General features: G+C 34.8%; 1 protein-coding gene across 1 annotated transcript; it reads right to left on the reverse strand.

Moving 5' to 3' along the window:
* Positions 1 to 1578: 1578 nt before the first annotated feature.
* Positions 1579 to 4280, reverse strand: LOC140021721 (two-component response regulator ARR6-like). The gene is made up of 5 exons (XM_072073028.1): positions 3850 to 4280; positions 3655 to 3731; positions 3467 to 3544; positions 3270 to 3340; positions 1579 to 2199 (listed from the first exon to the last, which is right to left on the reverse strand). Exons 1-5 carry the CDS (start codon positions 4133 to 4135, stop codon positions 1836 to 1838), a joined length of 876 nt encoding a protein of 291 aa, XP_071929129.1. The 5' UTR covers positions 4136 to 4280; the 3' UTR covers positions 1579 to 1835.
* Positions 4281 to 12441: the final 8161 nt, after the last annotated feature.

Genomic DNA, 12441 nt, shown 5'->3' on the forward strand with positions numbered 1-12441 from the left:
CTACTGTTGCTAGAAAAATTTCAACTTAGACACTACGGTAAAATCTGTGGCAACTATTCTCTTCCTTCTCTCCAAAGTTCATTCTTTCTTCCTTTTCTCTAAAACTCTACCATCTAAAATTCATAAAACTCTCCTATGGGAGAGAGCAGATTATTAATCATTTCTAATGAGAGGGAGCCTTTTCCTATAATTATCCCCTTATATTTATTTTCTTTGTTTGAATAAATTCTCTCACACGAGTCCTAGTCATCTCCCTTAATTTTTTTTTTAGTGGGAGTTTTATTTTCTCCTAAAATATTCTTATGAGAGTATTTTTTTTTTAGAAGGGTGAAATAAAAATTTTGATAAATTTCAAAAACTAAATTTGGGAGTCAAATATAAATTTTTTTCTTTGATTTGAAGCAATTTTTATCAAATGACATGCACACAAATTTATTTGATTTGGAAATTATTAGGTTGGAAGATACTCCTGAAATTTCAATATCATAGTCAAATTTAATTTTTTAGATCTGTTGTATCGTTGATTGTCAAATTTATGTATTTTGTGTCATGTTTGATATACTTGCCGCAATTGGAATAAAATTGTCACTTTTATCAAAAAAAAAAAATTTTTGTTGTAGGATGCAAAGTTTCAAGAATTTGTAGCTAGAGATGACTCTCAGAGTCGTCTCGGTCCCATCGAGAATTTGAATTCTGTGCCTAATATTTGGGGAGTGAGAAGGTAAAAATAATAATAAAAAAAAAAGTCCAAATTTCTCGTCACCTCCGTGGAAAAACAATACATAACCAACCACCAATCTCTCTTCTAGAATCCAAACTCACCAAACAAACCGGGCAGCCGAAGGTCCACAAAGGCCATTCTAGAAACCGATCATTTCAACCCAAACCAATTTGTGCATATTTCCAACTAAGCCACTTTCCCTTTTCAAGAAAACACCATCCCAAGGAGATTTCTTTGTTTCTGGGTTCTTTCATTGATAAAGACCATTCAAGAAGCCTTCAAGTAACAGTTCCAGCGGGTCAAATTGTTCATACTAATACACTAGTTTGTTAGTTAGTAAAAAACCTATCCCCAGCTATGGAATTTCGATGATGGTAGCGCAAATGCATGCAGTTATTGTTAGGCAGAGGGGGCAGATAGATTTGCCGAATTGATGATGGATGAATCCAATGTAAGAGTTTGTGACACCAAAGGGAAACATAAACAAAGGCATCTTACAAAATCCCATGAGAACAAGTGGACGGGACAGAAACAGCAGCTGAATCCGGGGAACCCCACAACCTCACACCCACCCAAATGCTGAGAAGAAAAAGGGAACACATCAAACATATTTGTCCAGCTCAAAATCCTAATCCCATGCTCCTTTTAGCAGACAAGAATTGACATGAAATAAAATCGTATCCGAATCATATCATTCTCATAATGCCAACATATCATTCTGACTAACATCTGTAATTGAAGCCTGAATGGCTCTGTATTGGTAAAATTACATTTTTGCAACCACACAAGACAACATGATAATTGCTAATCACAAAAAAAGTTAATAATTAGGAAGATGTCCTAAGACGTAGATTAGGTTGCTAGAATTTAATCAGTATTAACATGATTAATAGAATTAACGAGGCCGAAAAGAGTATGGCAAGCCAATAGAAATCTACAAGCAAAGGGTGTGGGTAGGCTTTGCCGATTAGGCCCAAAAATGGCAAAAGCCAACAGAAAACAGAGAAAAACTTGTAGTAAACCATGCATGCGCCTCCAGCTTGCCTAGGGTAAAAAGAAATCAAAAAAATAATTTTTTTTTAAGTTCTTTTGCGCTGCTATCAGCTATCAGCTATTAGCAGTCGGTGTTGCTCATTTTAAGCCTCCTTGTTGGGGAATCAAGCCTTACAGGCGAGCAAGTCGGCGATGAATCTGCTGAAGGCAACAGCAAGGATGATATGGGCGATGATGGTGAGGAAGTGGACGTTTGTGTTGGTGAGGGAGTTGATGAGAGATCAGATAGCGGGGATGGGGATGGGGATGGGGATGGTGAGGATGATAATGGATCATCAACACAAGTCTCTTGCAATTTTCTCTTGCCAAACCCTCCTTTTTGTTTAAGAATTCCATCCTCTCCAAACATGTAATCCTTCAAACGCTTGACATCGGCTAATTTAACTGGCTTTACTATGAAATCTTCAGCGCCTTCTTCCAAACATCTGTCATCAAATAGCAGCTAAACTTCAGCCAACAGAGAATGGCAACTCAAAATGAAAGGAAAATCAGGCTCAGTTATTCATTTCTCTTAGTAGTTTTTGACTTTTTCTTAGCGAATTATGGACCTTAAACAGAAAAAAATAAACAGGTAAGGACATCCCTTGACTTTCTTAAGACTTCATGGTGATGATTCTATGGAATTGTCTAGGAATTTCTGTTCGTGACTCTCAAAACCAGAGAAAAGGACAAACAATGAAAAGAAAATTCTTGATTAGGCAAAATTCCAATACCAACCCAAACCCAACCAAGCAAGGAGGTCCCAAGCCCTATCAAATTCTAGACATTCCAATTTATTGATTAGTTGGACACCACTGACCCCAATGACATGTTATTTTACATCACCCCACCAATCATGTCTCTTTGTTTCCACAACTGGACCAAGAGATGTAGGGAAATGATTTCCTATTCAACTAGTATTTCATCATTTTAAGAGATGCAATTTAATATGACACTCTGGGAAAAAAGTGGTTGTCGATTGATTAATCTCAGTCACATTAAGGAGATTTATTAGCTGCCCCAAAAAAAAAAATGATCCCTGCTAGTATTACACAATTCAAGTCAGATAAATTATTACCATCGCCTAATTAAATAACAAAGGCAATCTTTAAAAGAGGTGTATCTGTAGATATGATTCTTGTACAGTTCTATTTTAATGCGAACTCATTCCAACCAGCACACGAAAAAGTTACTTTTTTAAGTCTAGATGACAAATGCAAACCGCTTATTTGTTTATTTCCAACATGAATAAGCCGGCACAACTTTCACCTAAAAGAACATGATATTCAAAGTCAAGAAACCGCATATGGTTCAGAGATACCAATAAAGCAGGCCATATTTATACTCTGCCACTTTAACCATCAGCATGCAATCAAGTTATCGGTTTTATTGTGTTCATATATATGTATATGATTTGGGCAAAATCAAGATTGATTTTGTACTTGCTAATCAGATCAACATTTGACAACTCCCTTTTCAAAATTGGTTAAATTCACAGGTAGAAACGTGAAAGTACCTGTCAATTCGCGCCAAAACATTTTCGGATGACATGATCACAACAGGAATTTCTCTGAAAGTAGAAGAACCCTGTTCACAAAATCGAAAAATATGAGCCTATTGACGCAGGTAATTACATTTATACAAAGCTTTATAAAAGAAGGAAGAAAAAAAGAGAACAACGCAAATCAGAAAGATAGGGATGCGTATATATACCTTGATTTTTTTGAGCAGCTCATAGCCAGTCATCCCAGGCATACAATAGTCTGTGATTATCAGATCCACCTTCAACCCCTATAATCAAATCAAGCTAAACGAATCAGCAAACCAAGCATTTAGGGATAAAATAAAATATCCACCTCATATCTGCCACCAAAAAAAAAAAAAACACTGATCTTGCTTACATCAAATCCAACGGAACTCTTCTCCTCATCCAATCCCAGAAATTGCAGAGCTCTCCTCCCACTATCCACAGCTGTAACTGTTTACAATTTCCAAAACACCTCATTAAGATTTTAAACTATAGAAATCCTTAAATCTATCCCTCAAGAAAACAGAGATAGTCGGGTGCCAGAGTTTTATACTGGTAAAGATTGTACCTTTGCAAGATGTAGTCTTGAGCAACTTTTCAATAACTTTTCTATCAACAAGGCTATCATCAACAGCAAGAACATGAACTTCATGTGATCCTAACGAAGTAACCGACAAATCACCAGCTTCCTCCATCCTTTCAGGCCTTCTTCGCCTAGAGAAAACTCCATTTCTAGCCATATTGCTCAGAGCCCAGATGAGATAAGCCACCAAAAAGGTCAGAAAAAAGAGAATGAGAGAGGCAGAAGTAAAGAGTGTTGTTGAATTTGATTCGGTGGAGTTGGCGAAGCTCATAAGTTATATACTCCACATGAAGAGGTCTGATGATGGGGGGTGGAGTATTTGTTAATGAAATGTCAAATATTTTGTTGTCTGAATCAAATATGATTCGGGTCACTTTCTTGGTATATGAATATATGACTGTGTGGCGAAGACAGTTCAAAATCAAATCTGGGAAAATCTACTTTTAATATTTAGTAAGACATACGGCTCAGATTCTGATATCCACTTTGGGGAGCTTGATATGATTTGATCTCCCATATCAAGATACTATGTGGCATGGTACTATGAGAAATTGAGATTTTATCTATTCTCGTGAGATCTTGATGACCACAAATTGATTGGAAGGCAAGGAAAACTGGGTCATTACATGGTAACAATTAACAAAATGACGTGTGTCATCTTCTTCGTAATAAATCTTTCGTACTATTTGCTTTTATGTAGAGGGTGGAAAGTACGTGGATCCATGTTAGGTTTAATAAGAGCTTCCTCGATTTATTTTCGATTCGATCTAATCACAAGTCTGAATATAATTTGACACTTATTAATTTCCAAACTTTTTTTGACGGTGTCTATTGAATATTCGCTAACACAACTAAATCATACTTAACTTACCATATCAATACACACAATTATAATTAATAAACTCCTTATATTTAGACGCTTTCCTAAAAGGGATTGCTATTTTTTAAGAAAAAATTTTTATATGTTTTCATGAAAATATTTTTTCAATTATCTTTTTACATTAAATACATCAAATCAAATCTTAATCAGTGTCCATTGGTCACCGTGAGGTGGACTATAAAAAATATATAGAAGCCATCCTATTTGCTATTTTTTTTCCCCCTTTTGGGCAGCGTATCAGAATGCAACTTTGAGCATCAATTCAATGGGCATAGCCCACGACCCCAAGTGATATGAAAATCTTTAGGATCCCTTTCAAGTATGGTTTGCCTTTGTGACAGACACCAAAAAAGAAAATGCTAACCAGCTATTTGAAGCTGGGATTTATGACGGCCAATTCTTTGAACTTAGCCCACCAGAAGGACGTGTGGAGATAATCTTCATATTGGTTTCATTTCTTGGAAATACTTACCCCAACTACAAATTTCAAAAAAGATTTAGGATGGAAGAAAATTTTGTCCCCTATCTTATTCAAATCAGATTCTGGAACAATTTGTCAATATCCCATGAAGATCTTAAAGAAAGAGGAGAACACCAGGAGGCTAATTTGATTTTAATTGTTTTATGACGACTTGGTATTCGTGCGGAAAGTTCTGTAGTGAATTGGGTTTGACCTGGGGTCAACCTCGAGAATTGGACCGTCAAATCAAGAAGTGAGAAAAGTAGAAAAACACACAAGACAGACTACTGTTGTAAACACGTTTACGGAGTCCAGGCGTGTGAAAATTGGAAAAGTAGTGTAGTCTATTATCCAAAAAAAAAAAGAAAAAAAGATGCACAGTAGTCTCTTTTTTTTTTTCAGAAAATATTTTGTTTATATTATAAACATATTTTTAACCATCTTTTTATGTGTTTGGAATGTACATTATTTATACTTTATTTACACGCATTGATTTGCTTGCATCATCAACATATTTTTTAATCACCTTTTTATCTCGCATACATCACATCAAAAAAGTACTATAATATTTTTTTTTCAAAATTATCTCAAATAATTTACTATCCAAACACACTCGGATCCTCACATAAATATTAACAACATTCAGATCTCAACAAAAGCCATTCTAGTTAGCCATAGCTCATCTCCACTTGAGCATGCTAATTTCCAAAATTACAAATAAAAAAAAAAAATTTGTTACGCATTGACTATGTAGATTTTAGTTTACAAATGCACGTGTTCAAAATAGGCTGATCTTATACTTTTTATGAAAGCTGCAAAAATGGAATTATACGCCTATCAACATAAGCAGGATAATGGATTCAATTTTTCTTAAATCAGATAATGCATTACCCATGCACCGAAATTTTTTTTTTTTTTTTTCTGTGCAGAATAATTTGATCAATGAGATTCCACAACCAAAGACGAATTTCCTATTGTAGAAAAGAACTTTTTTCCAACTGTCTCCCTTTTTGTATTCCTAGGTTTGTCTTTTTATTGCTTTCTTGATTGAATCTGTTTTGTTTATTTATGTAGGAGTAATTAATATTTATTTGTCTCGACGGAACAGCTATTACTCCTATCATCATTTTATTAAGGTCAGTAGAGTAGAGAATCTGTTCAAGAGGTTAACGCAGAATCTGTTTGCCCACAGCAAAAGATGCATTTGCTGTATTCGGGAAACGACTTTGGTGCATGATGATGCTTCTTTGTCCAGCGCCAAAAAGTCACAGGTATTTTATTCCAATATTTGTCTTTGTTTCTCGCTTTCATAGGGTATTTCAGTAGACCAATTACCATCGAACAACGTCGTCCCTCGCGATCAAGAAAGGTTAATAAGTAATTAAAAATGAGGAAATGCACTTTTTAACTTTTTAACCATTGGGTCGTTCAAAAAAGTGGATCGCCAAGGAAGTGGGAAAGCTTTTAAAGATTGATGCTTGTACTTCTTCGTCATGGCAGAGTCCTGTGATGGTGAAAAAACAATCACGCTATAAGCTTGCGAATCGTCCTTGTCAATTTCGATGGAGAATAAAGAATAAATTGCTTCCCAAATAAAGCAAAGAGATTATTGGTATCATGACTTTATATCTATGGCTCTGAAGTAGCAATATATAGGCTATAAGTGAGTTTTTTGGATATTTGTTTAAAATTTTGCTGTATTTTATTATAGAAGTTGTAGAAAAAATTTTTGAAATGTATAAATTTTTAGATATTTTAAAGTGTATAGTTTAAAATTTTTGATAAATTTTTTGAGATTACTGTAGTTAGAGTTGTTAAAAAACTTGTAACAGACAAAAAATTAACCAAAAATTTGCTTACTAACAAGGCCATAAATTTCTAAACGATTGAATTGCCAGCAGCAGCTAAGAACCGTATCTGCATGGATTGGTGCAATTCGTACTCATGAGCGCTCACATTTCTGCATCCTAGCAAATGTCTACTTTTTATGTCTACGATTGAAAGTTTTCTTTTAACAACCCAAATATCAAGTTCAATACTGATTGATTTATTGTTGTTGTTAATGGGCCTAAAATTCATCAATTATCTTTTAATACTTGTATTAGTATGATAAGTGCTTCGTATAAAATTTTAAAAAATGAAGAAAATAAAGAAAGGAAGGTGTAAAAGTGAGGAACAAAACAAAAAGAAATAACATGTTTTGACTCGTTTCACGCTTTGCTCGCCAAAAAAGAAAAAAAAAAAAAAGGTTTCATGCGTCATTTTTTCTTTTTCTTGTCTGGTTGGAAGTGAACCTTTTGAATAATGTCAACGATAATTATTAGAGCTGTCACTTTATTAACATAAATAACTGCTTTGTTCAATCCAATGAAAATTAGGCACATAAAACAACAATGTTCACAAATCACTAATTAAGTGATGATTTAAAAAAATAATAATAAATTTTGGTCTGTCGTCCTGGCTAGCACAACTGTTGGCATAAGTTTCGTTTCTCCAGTTGCCCTCTGATTAAGTAATTTTTGAACCATGACAAGAAGTGAAAAAAGAAATAAAGAAAATTGCCTGCTTGGATGAAGCAAAGATTTTTTATGTTTAATATCTTGAGTGTTTAGAATATTAAAAACGTGTTGCACAAGCACGAGATCCCAGTGAACGAGGGAACAATTCGTCAGGAGTCATCCTGCTGACGGACCACCAGTGGTCTTCTTCTACACGCTCGCTTTACTGCGATTCACAAGAAATTGCTTCTGTCCATTTATTTAACTAAGAAAATCGACTTAAATTGGTGCAACCATTAAACAATACTGGTATACTGTTCAGTAAGAATGAGCAGCCAAAAATGTGATAAATTATGTCGCATTTTTATTCCTAAAAAAGTTGTCAAAACCTTTTTTTTTTCACCTCATACGTTACATTAAACAATACTAGTATACTGTTCAGTAAGAATGAGCAACCATTAATTTATATGTTTTATTTTTTTGTTATCAAATGCGTATGGGCATATTAAAATATTAATTACTTAATTAGATTATTAAATAAGGGCTAAATCTGTTTTGAGAATTGAAAGCTCAAATAAGATTTTTTTTATTATTATAACATAAATTAGTGCCATTTCCGTATCTAAAAAAGCTAGAAAATCATAAACAGCAATCCGTGCAGAAGACAATTTTTTTAATATATAAGAAGATCAAGGTTTGATTGTTAATGCTGGCTTGATCTCCATGATGGCAAATCTGGGTGTGGAAAATAAAAAAGAACCGCGGCGTGGAGCTAGTGGAGTTGTATCTGTGAAGTTAGAATCGGTGGGTGAATTTATTTATTAAATTAAATAGTGAGATATATCTGTGGAGGAGGAGGAGGAGGACAGAAGGCGAAGGTGGGTAATAAAGAAGGAAGAGATTTGGGGAGGGCAAGGAAATCTTGAGGCGGGGCCACAGCCACACGACAAATCTCCTTTTTAATTTAAGGGGCGTTGGACTGTGGCTGCGATTTTAATATCTCGGACAAATACAAAATCAAATCTCATGAGATCGGGTGTTTTGGGGGGGTTGAGGTGATGGGGCAGGCTGCGATTTGTGTTTCCCAAGATTGATTTTTTCCTTCCTTTTTTCCTCCTTTCTTTGGCGTGGTCAGACGAGATGAGATCGCCCAAATTGAAATTCTTGGCGTTCGTTGTGCTCTTTAATTCAGTGCTAATCTCACTGCTCGTTTTGCAGCTTTTCTTCACAATTGCCACTTTGCCTGCCACGTGCCCTTCTTTACTGTTTAGTACTATAGCAGTACACCACTTTCACATGAGAGGTTAATTTTAAAAGAACAAATTATTCGACTAGTAACTAAACTTTTTCAATAATCAAAAAATTTGGCTGTTTAATTATTAATAATGTATTTTTATCTACTAAATTATCAAAGATGCGAATTTTAGACCACTTCGTCTAATTCTATCGTTAACTCTATCAGAACTAAGGATTCGTACAATTTAATAGACATACTATTAATAATTAAATCCAAGGATTACATTTTATGGTATTTTATTGGACGGAGAACATTATTATTGGCACAAGCATACCAAATAAGGGAGTTTTTTATATTGAAAATGTTATAGGGCACTCATTAGTCAAATCCCTTTTCAAGATAATTATGAGTGCGTGTATTCACATAATAAATTTAGTGTCTTAGTAAATGCTCCTGACGTGCTCGTTAGAAAAATCTTTTGGGAAAAAGTTCACTGTCCAAACAATTAGTTCGCTAATACACATGATCTACCATTTAAAAATCGCATAAATCACATATATTAACTTCAATCAGTTTAAGTCATTTCTATGCCTAATTTTACTTTTACTAAATGGAAGAAAGCACTTTGTGACTCCTATTTATTGTTAATTAAAGGAGATGTGTAAAAATTTGAAGGCCACAAAATAGAGTTCATTGTTCGTCGCGGCTTGATCATTGCATTTGATATCAAAGTCAATGCTAGTGTAGAGCGATCTGCTGGCTGGCTATAACAGTAATGCTATGAATTATGCATGACAGGGATGAGAAATTTTCAAATGGAGGGTGAATGTAGTTGAGTTATGAAGTTGTATAAAAGCAATCTGATTTGAATGTCCTGATGAACATTATATTGATTATGAAGGTGTATGGGCCGATTCGATTGAGAACCTAATTCCAACTGCTTCAATTCAATGGCATGTGACTGTCATTAAACAAAAAAGCTCAGTTTTATAGTAATACTGGCCAATTAAAGTTTACACGATAGGACCGATTAGCAAATTATATCATATTTTTCTATTTCCTAAGATTTATGTCTTAGTTTATTATTATGGTCACACAATGTATTTTGCATGAAAATAGTAGATGATAATGTACTTTAGCAATGTCCAACAATTTTAGTTATATTAAGGTAGTAAAGTAGGGGAGTTCTACGATACTTTTTCGGGTATCATACCGTTACGTATCAATGTATCGTTTCAATGTACAAAAAGAAATATCAGATCTTTGACAGTTTAAAAGTTTAAATTATTAAATGATGCGTCAAAAGTTTATTGAAGTATAATCACGGGTATTATACCCAAAAGGATGACAGAATTTCCCAGCAATGTAATCAATCGACACATAACCATCTAACTCTAGAATCACTTAATTAGAAGAACTACGTTGACTCCGTCAAGCCTAGAAGGTGGAGTTCAACTCTCCTCTCTCCCAATTCTCATCAACTGGTGGCCTATGCTTAAGTTCCAAGATTATTGTATATAAGATGAAACTAATATGTAAATGCATTATTCATGTTGTAAAGAAAAAAAAAAAGACTTGGCAATCGGGTTACAAAAACATTTGGTCCGCCACTGGTTCATTCATGTCTTTCGTTGTATTCTTCACTTAACTAGTGGAGACAGAAATTAAATTAATGATTTTCCAGGTTTTGACTTGTTGAAAAATAACACGTTTGACATGTCAAAGGTCAACACCCTGCCATATAATAAATTAATGTTTAGCAATATTATTTGAAAACTTGAACAACTATTAGAATCAAAAAGCATCTGAAAAACGCGTTAAAAACTTATATATGATTTATTTTCTCAGTCAGCAAAAGAGAAGAAGATATGATTCCATTTGCGGATAGCAATTTGGTCCTGAATGGCTGAACAAAACACAAAGTAGAAGCTACATCAAGTTTTGACGTCTGTGTATGGTTTTGCATGAAAGTTGATAAAATTGAAATTGGAATTACTACGTTTTATAAAAAATTCACGGTAGGAAAACAAGAAAAACCTCATCGTCATGGACTAATTACCCTACTTGAAATACCACAAAAATAAATTTTTTTTTGCCTCTTTTATTATTGTTATTATTTTTGAGAAGGGCTAAATACGTTGCACTTTTTATTTGGAAATGTTATGGCTGAAGTGCCAGAGACGAGACAATAAAGCAACAAATTAATTACATCAATTAAATGTAACTGTTAAAGACAAGACAACAGGATTTAGTGCAAAGGTAACTGCGATGCCGAGGCACTTTGCTGTTGGGAACGTATAAATAGAACCATCTCAATGTCAATTTGTCTTCAGGGTAAAGCCTAAAACTAATTTGAACATCGAAGCTACAACATTACATGGGTAAACTGACTTCACGGTGGCTTCATCCTCGCAGCTTCATGCAGTTTCCTTTGAGCCTGGATTTTCCAAATTGGCTCCGCATTCAGACCCATTTCCACAAAATCATTTCCACCCTCAGCACCACAATGTCCATGATTGGACGTAACTGGGGTAGTCCCAGCAGCTGAGCACGATGAGAATTCGCACACGCCTGCTAATACTAAAGCCTATCCACCTGCTAAGGCTACACCTCCCAAGCCCGAACACAAACTCAAACCCAAATCCAAACATCATCCTCCCCGTCCCTCTCATCCCCACCACCAGCTTCATGCCCATCCCCCTTATCCCCATCACAAACATCATCCAAAAGCACCAAAACACCATCCTCCCTCCCACCCTCCAAAGGTCCATACCACAAATGCCCCAGCTCCCAAGACCATTCGACCCCAATCGCCCAAGTCTCCTAAGGCACATCCACCAAAGACCCCCTTCTTTCAAGACCCATCCACCCAAGCCTACTTCTCCAGAGGCCCCTTCCCCGAAGGTCCATACCTCAAAGACCCCTTCTCTCAAGTCATTACCTAAAAATGAGATGATAACTAATAAGCAGTACATTATTGTAAAAGAATAGAGAAAATGCTCTCAGATAATTAGTTTGAATTTAAGCTGATTCTAGAGTTATTTATTAATTTTTTGTAATGGGAGAGGAGAGTGAGATTTAAGAAACAAAAATGAGGTAGGAGAATTTAAATTTACAACTGCTAATTCATAGCAGAAACTTTTACCACAAGCTCCTTTGAGAGGAGTCTTTCCTATGATGTTTATCGCATAAGTATTCAGTTACAATAAATCAAGCACATGATTTATCCTGCACTTTTTTTTTTTGGCCCCAAAACACTACTGCTATTTTACTAGCCAAATGTTTCTATTTCAATTGGAATATAGTATCATGTTTCACAAATTCCAATTCGCAAGCGACTTCAGAAAAAAGTTTTCTTAATTTTAGAAAAGTTGTAACAGATTAAACCATCATGTCAAAAGAGATGATCAGTTTGTTTTGTTAAATCTTATGATCATTAGTGTAGTTTTGTTGCTTATTTGTGCTGTTTAATTTATTAAATGTGAACTTTTTGAATAATGAA

This window comes from Coffea arabica, chromosome 11e, assembly GCF_036785885.1.
Source record: "Coffea arabica cultivar ET-39 chromosome 11e, Coffea Arabica ET-39 HiFi, whole genome shotgun sequence".
Taxonomy (NCBI): domain Eukaryota; kingdom Viridiplantae; phylum Streptophyta; class Magnoliopsida; order Gentianales; family Rubiaceae; genus Coffea; species Coffea arabica.

Coding starts and splice junctions, on each gene's coding strand:
- LOC140021721 (XM_072073028.1), bottom strand. CDS start 4,135: ATGAGCTTCGCCAACTCCACCGAATCAAATTCAACAACACTCTTTACT. Junction 3,545..3,654: donor AGAGTTCCGTTGGATTTGAT/GTAAGCAAGATC, acceptor ATTTGATTATAG/GGGTTGAAGGTGGATCTGAT. Junction 2,200..3,269: donor GTTTTGGCGCGAATTGACAG/GTACTTTCACGT, acceptor ATTTGATGACAG/ATGTTTGGAAGAAGGCGCTG.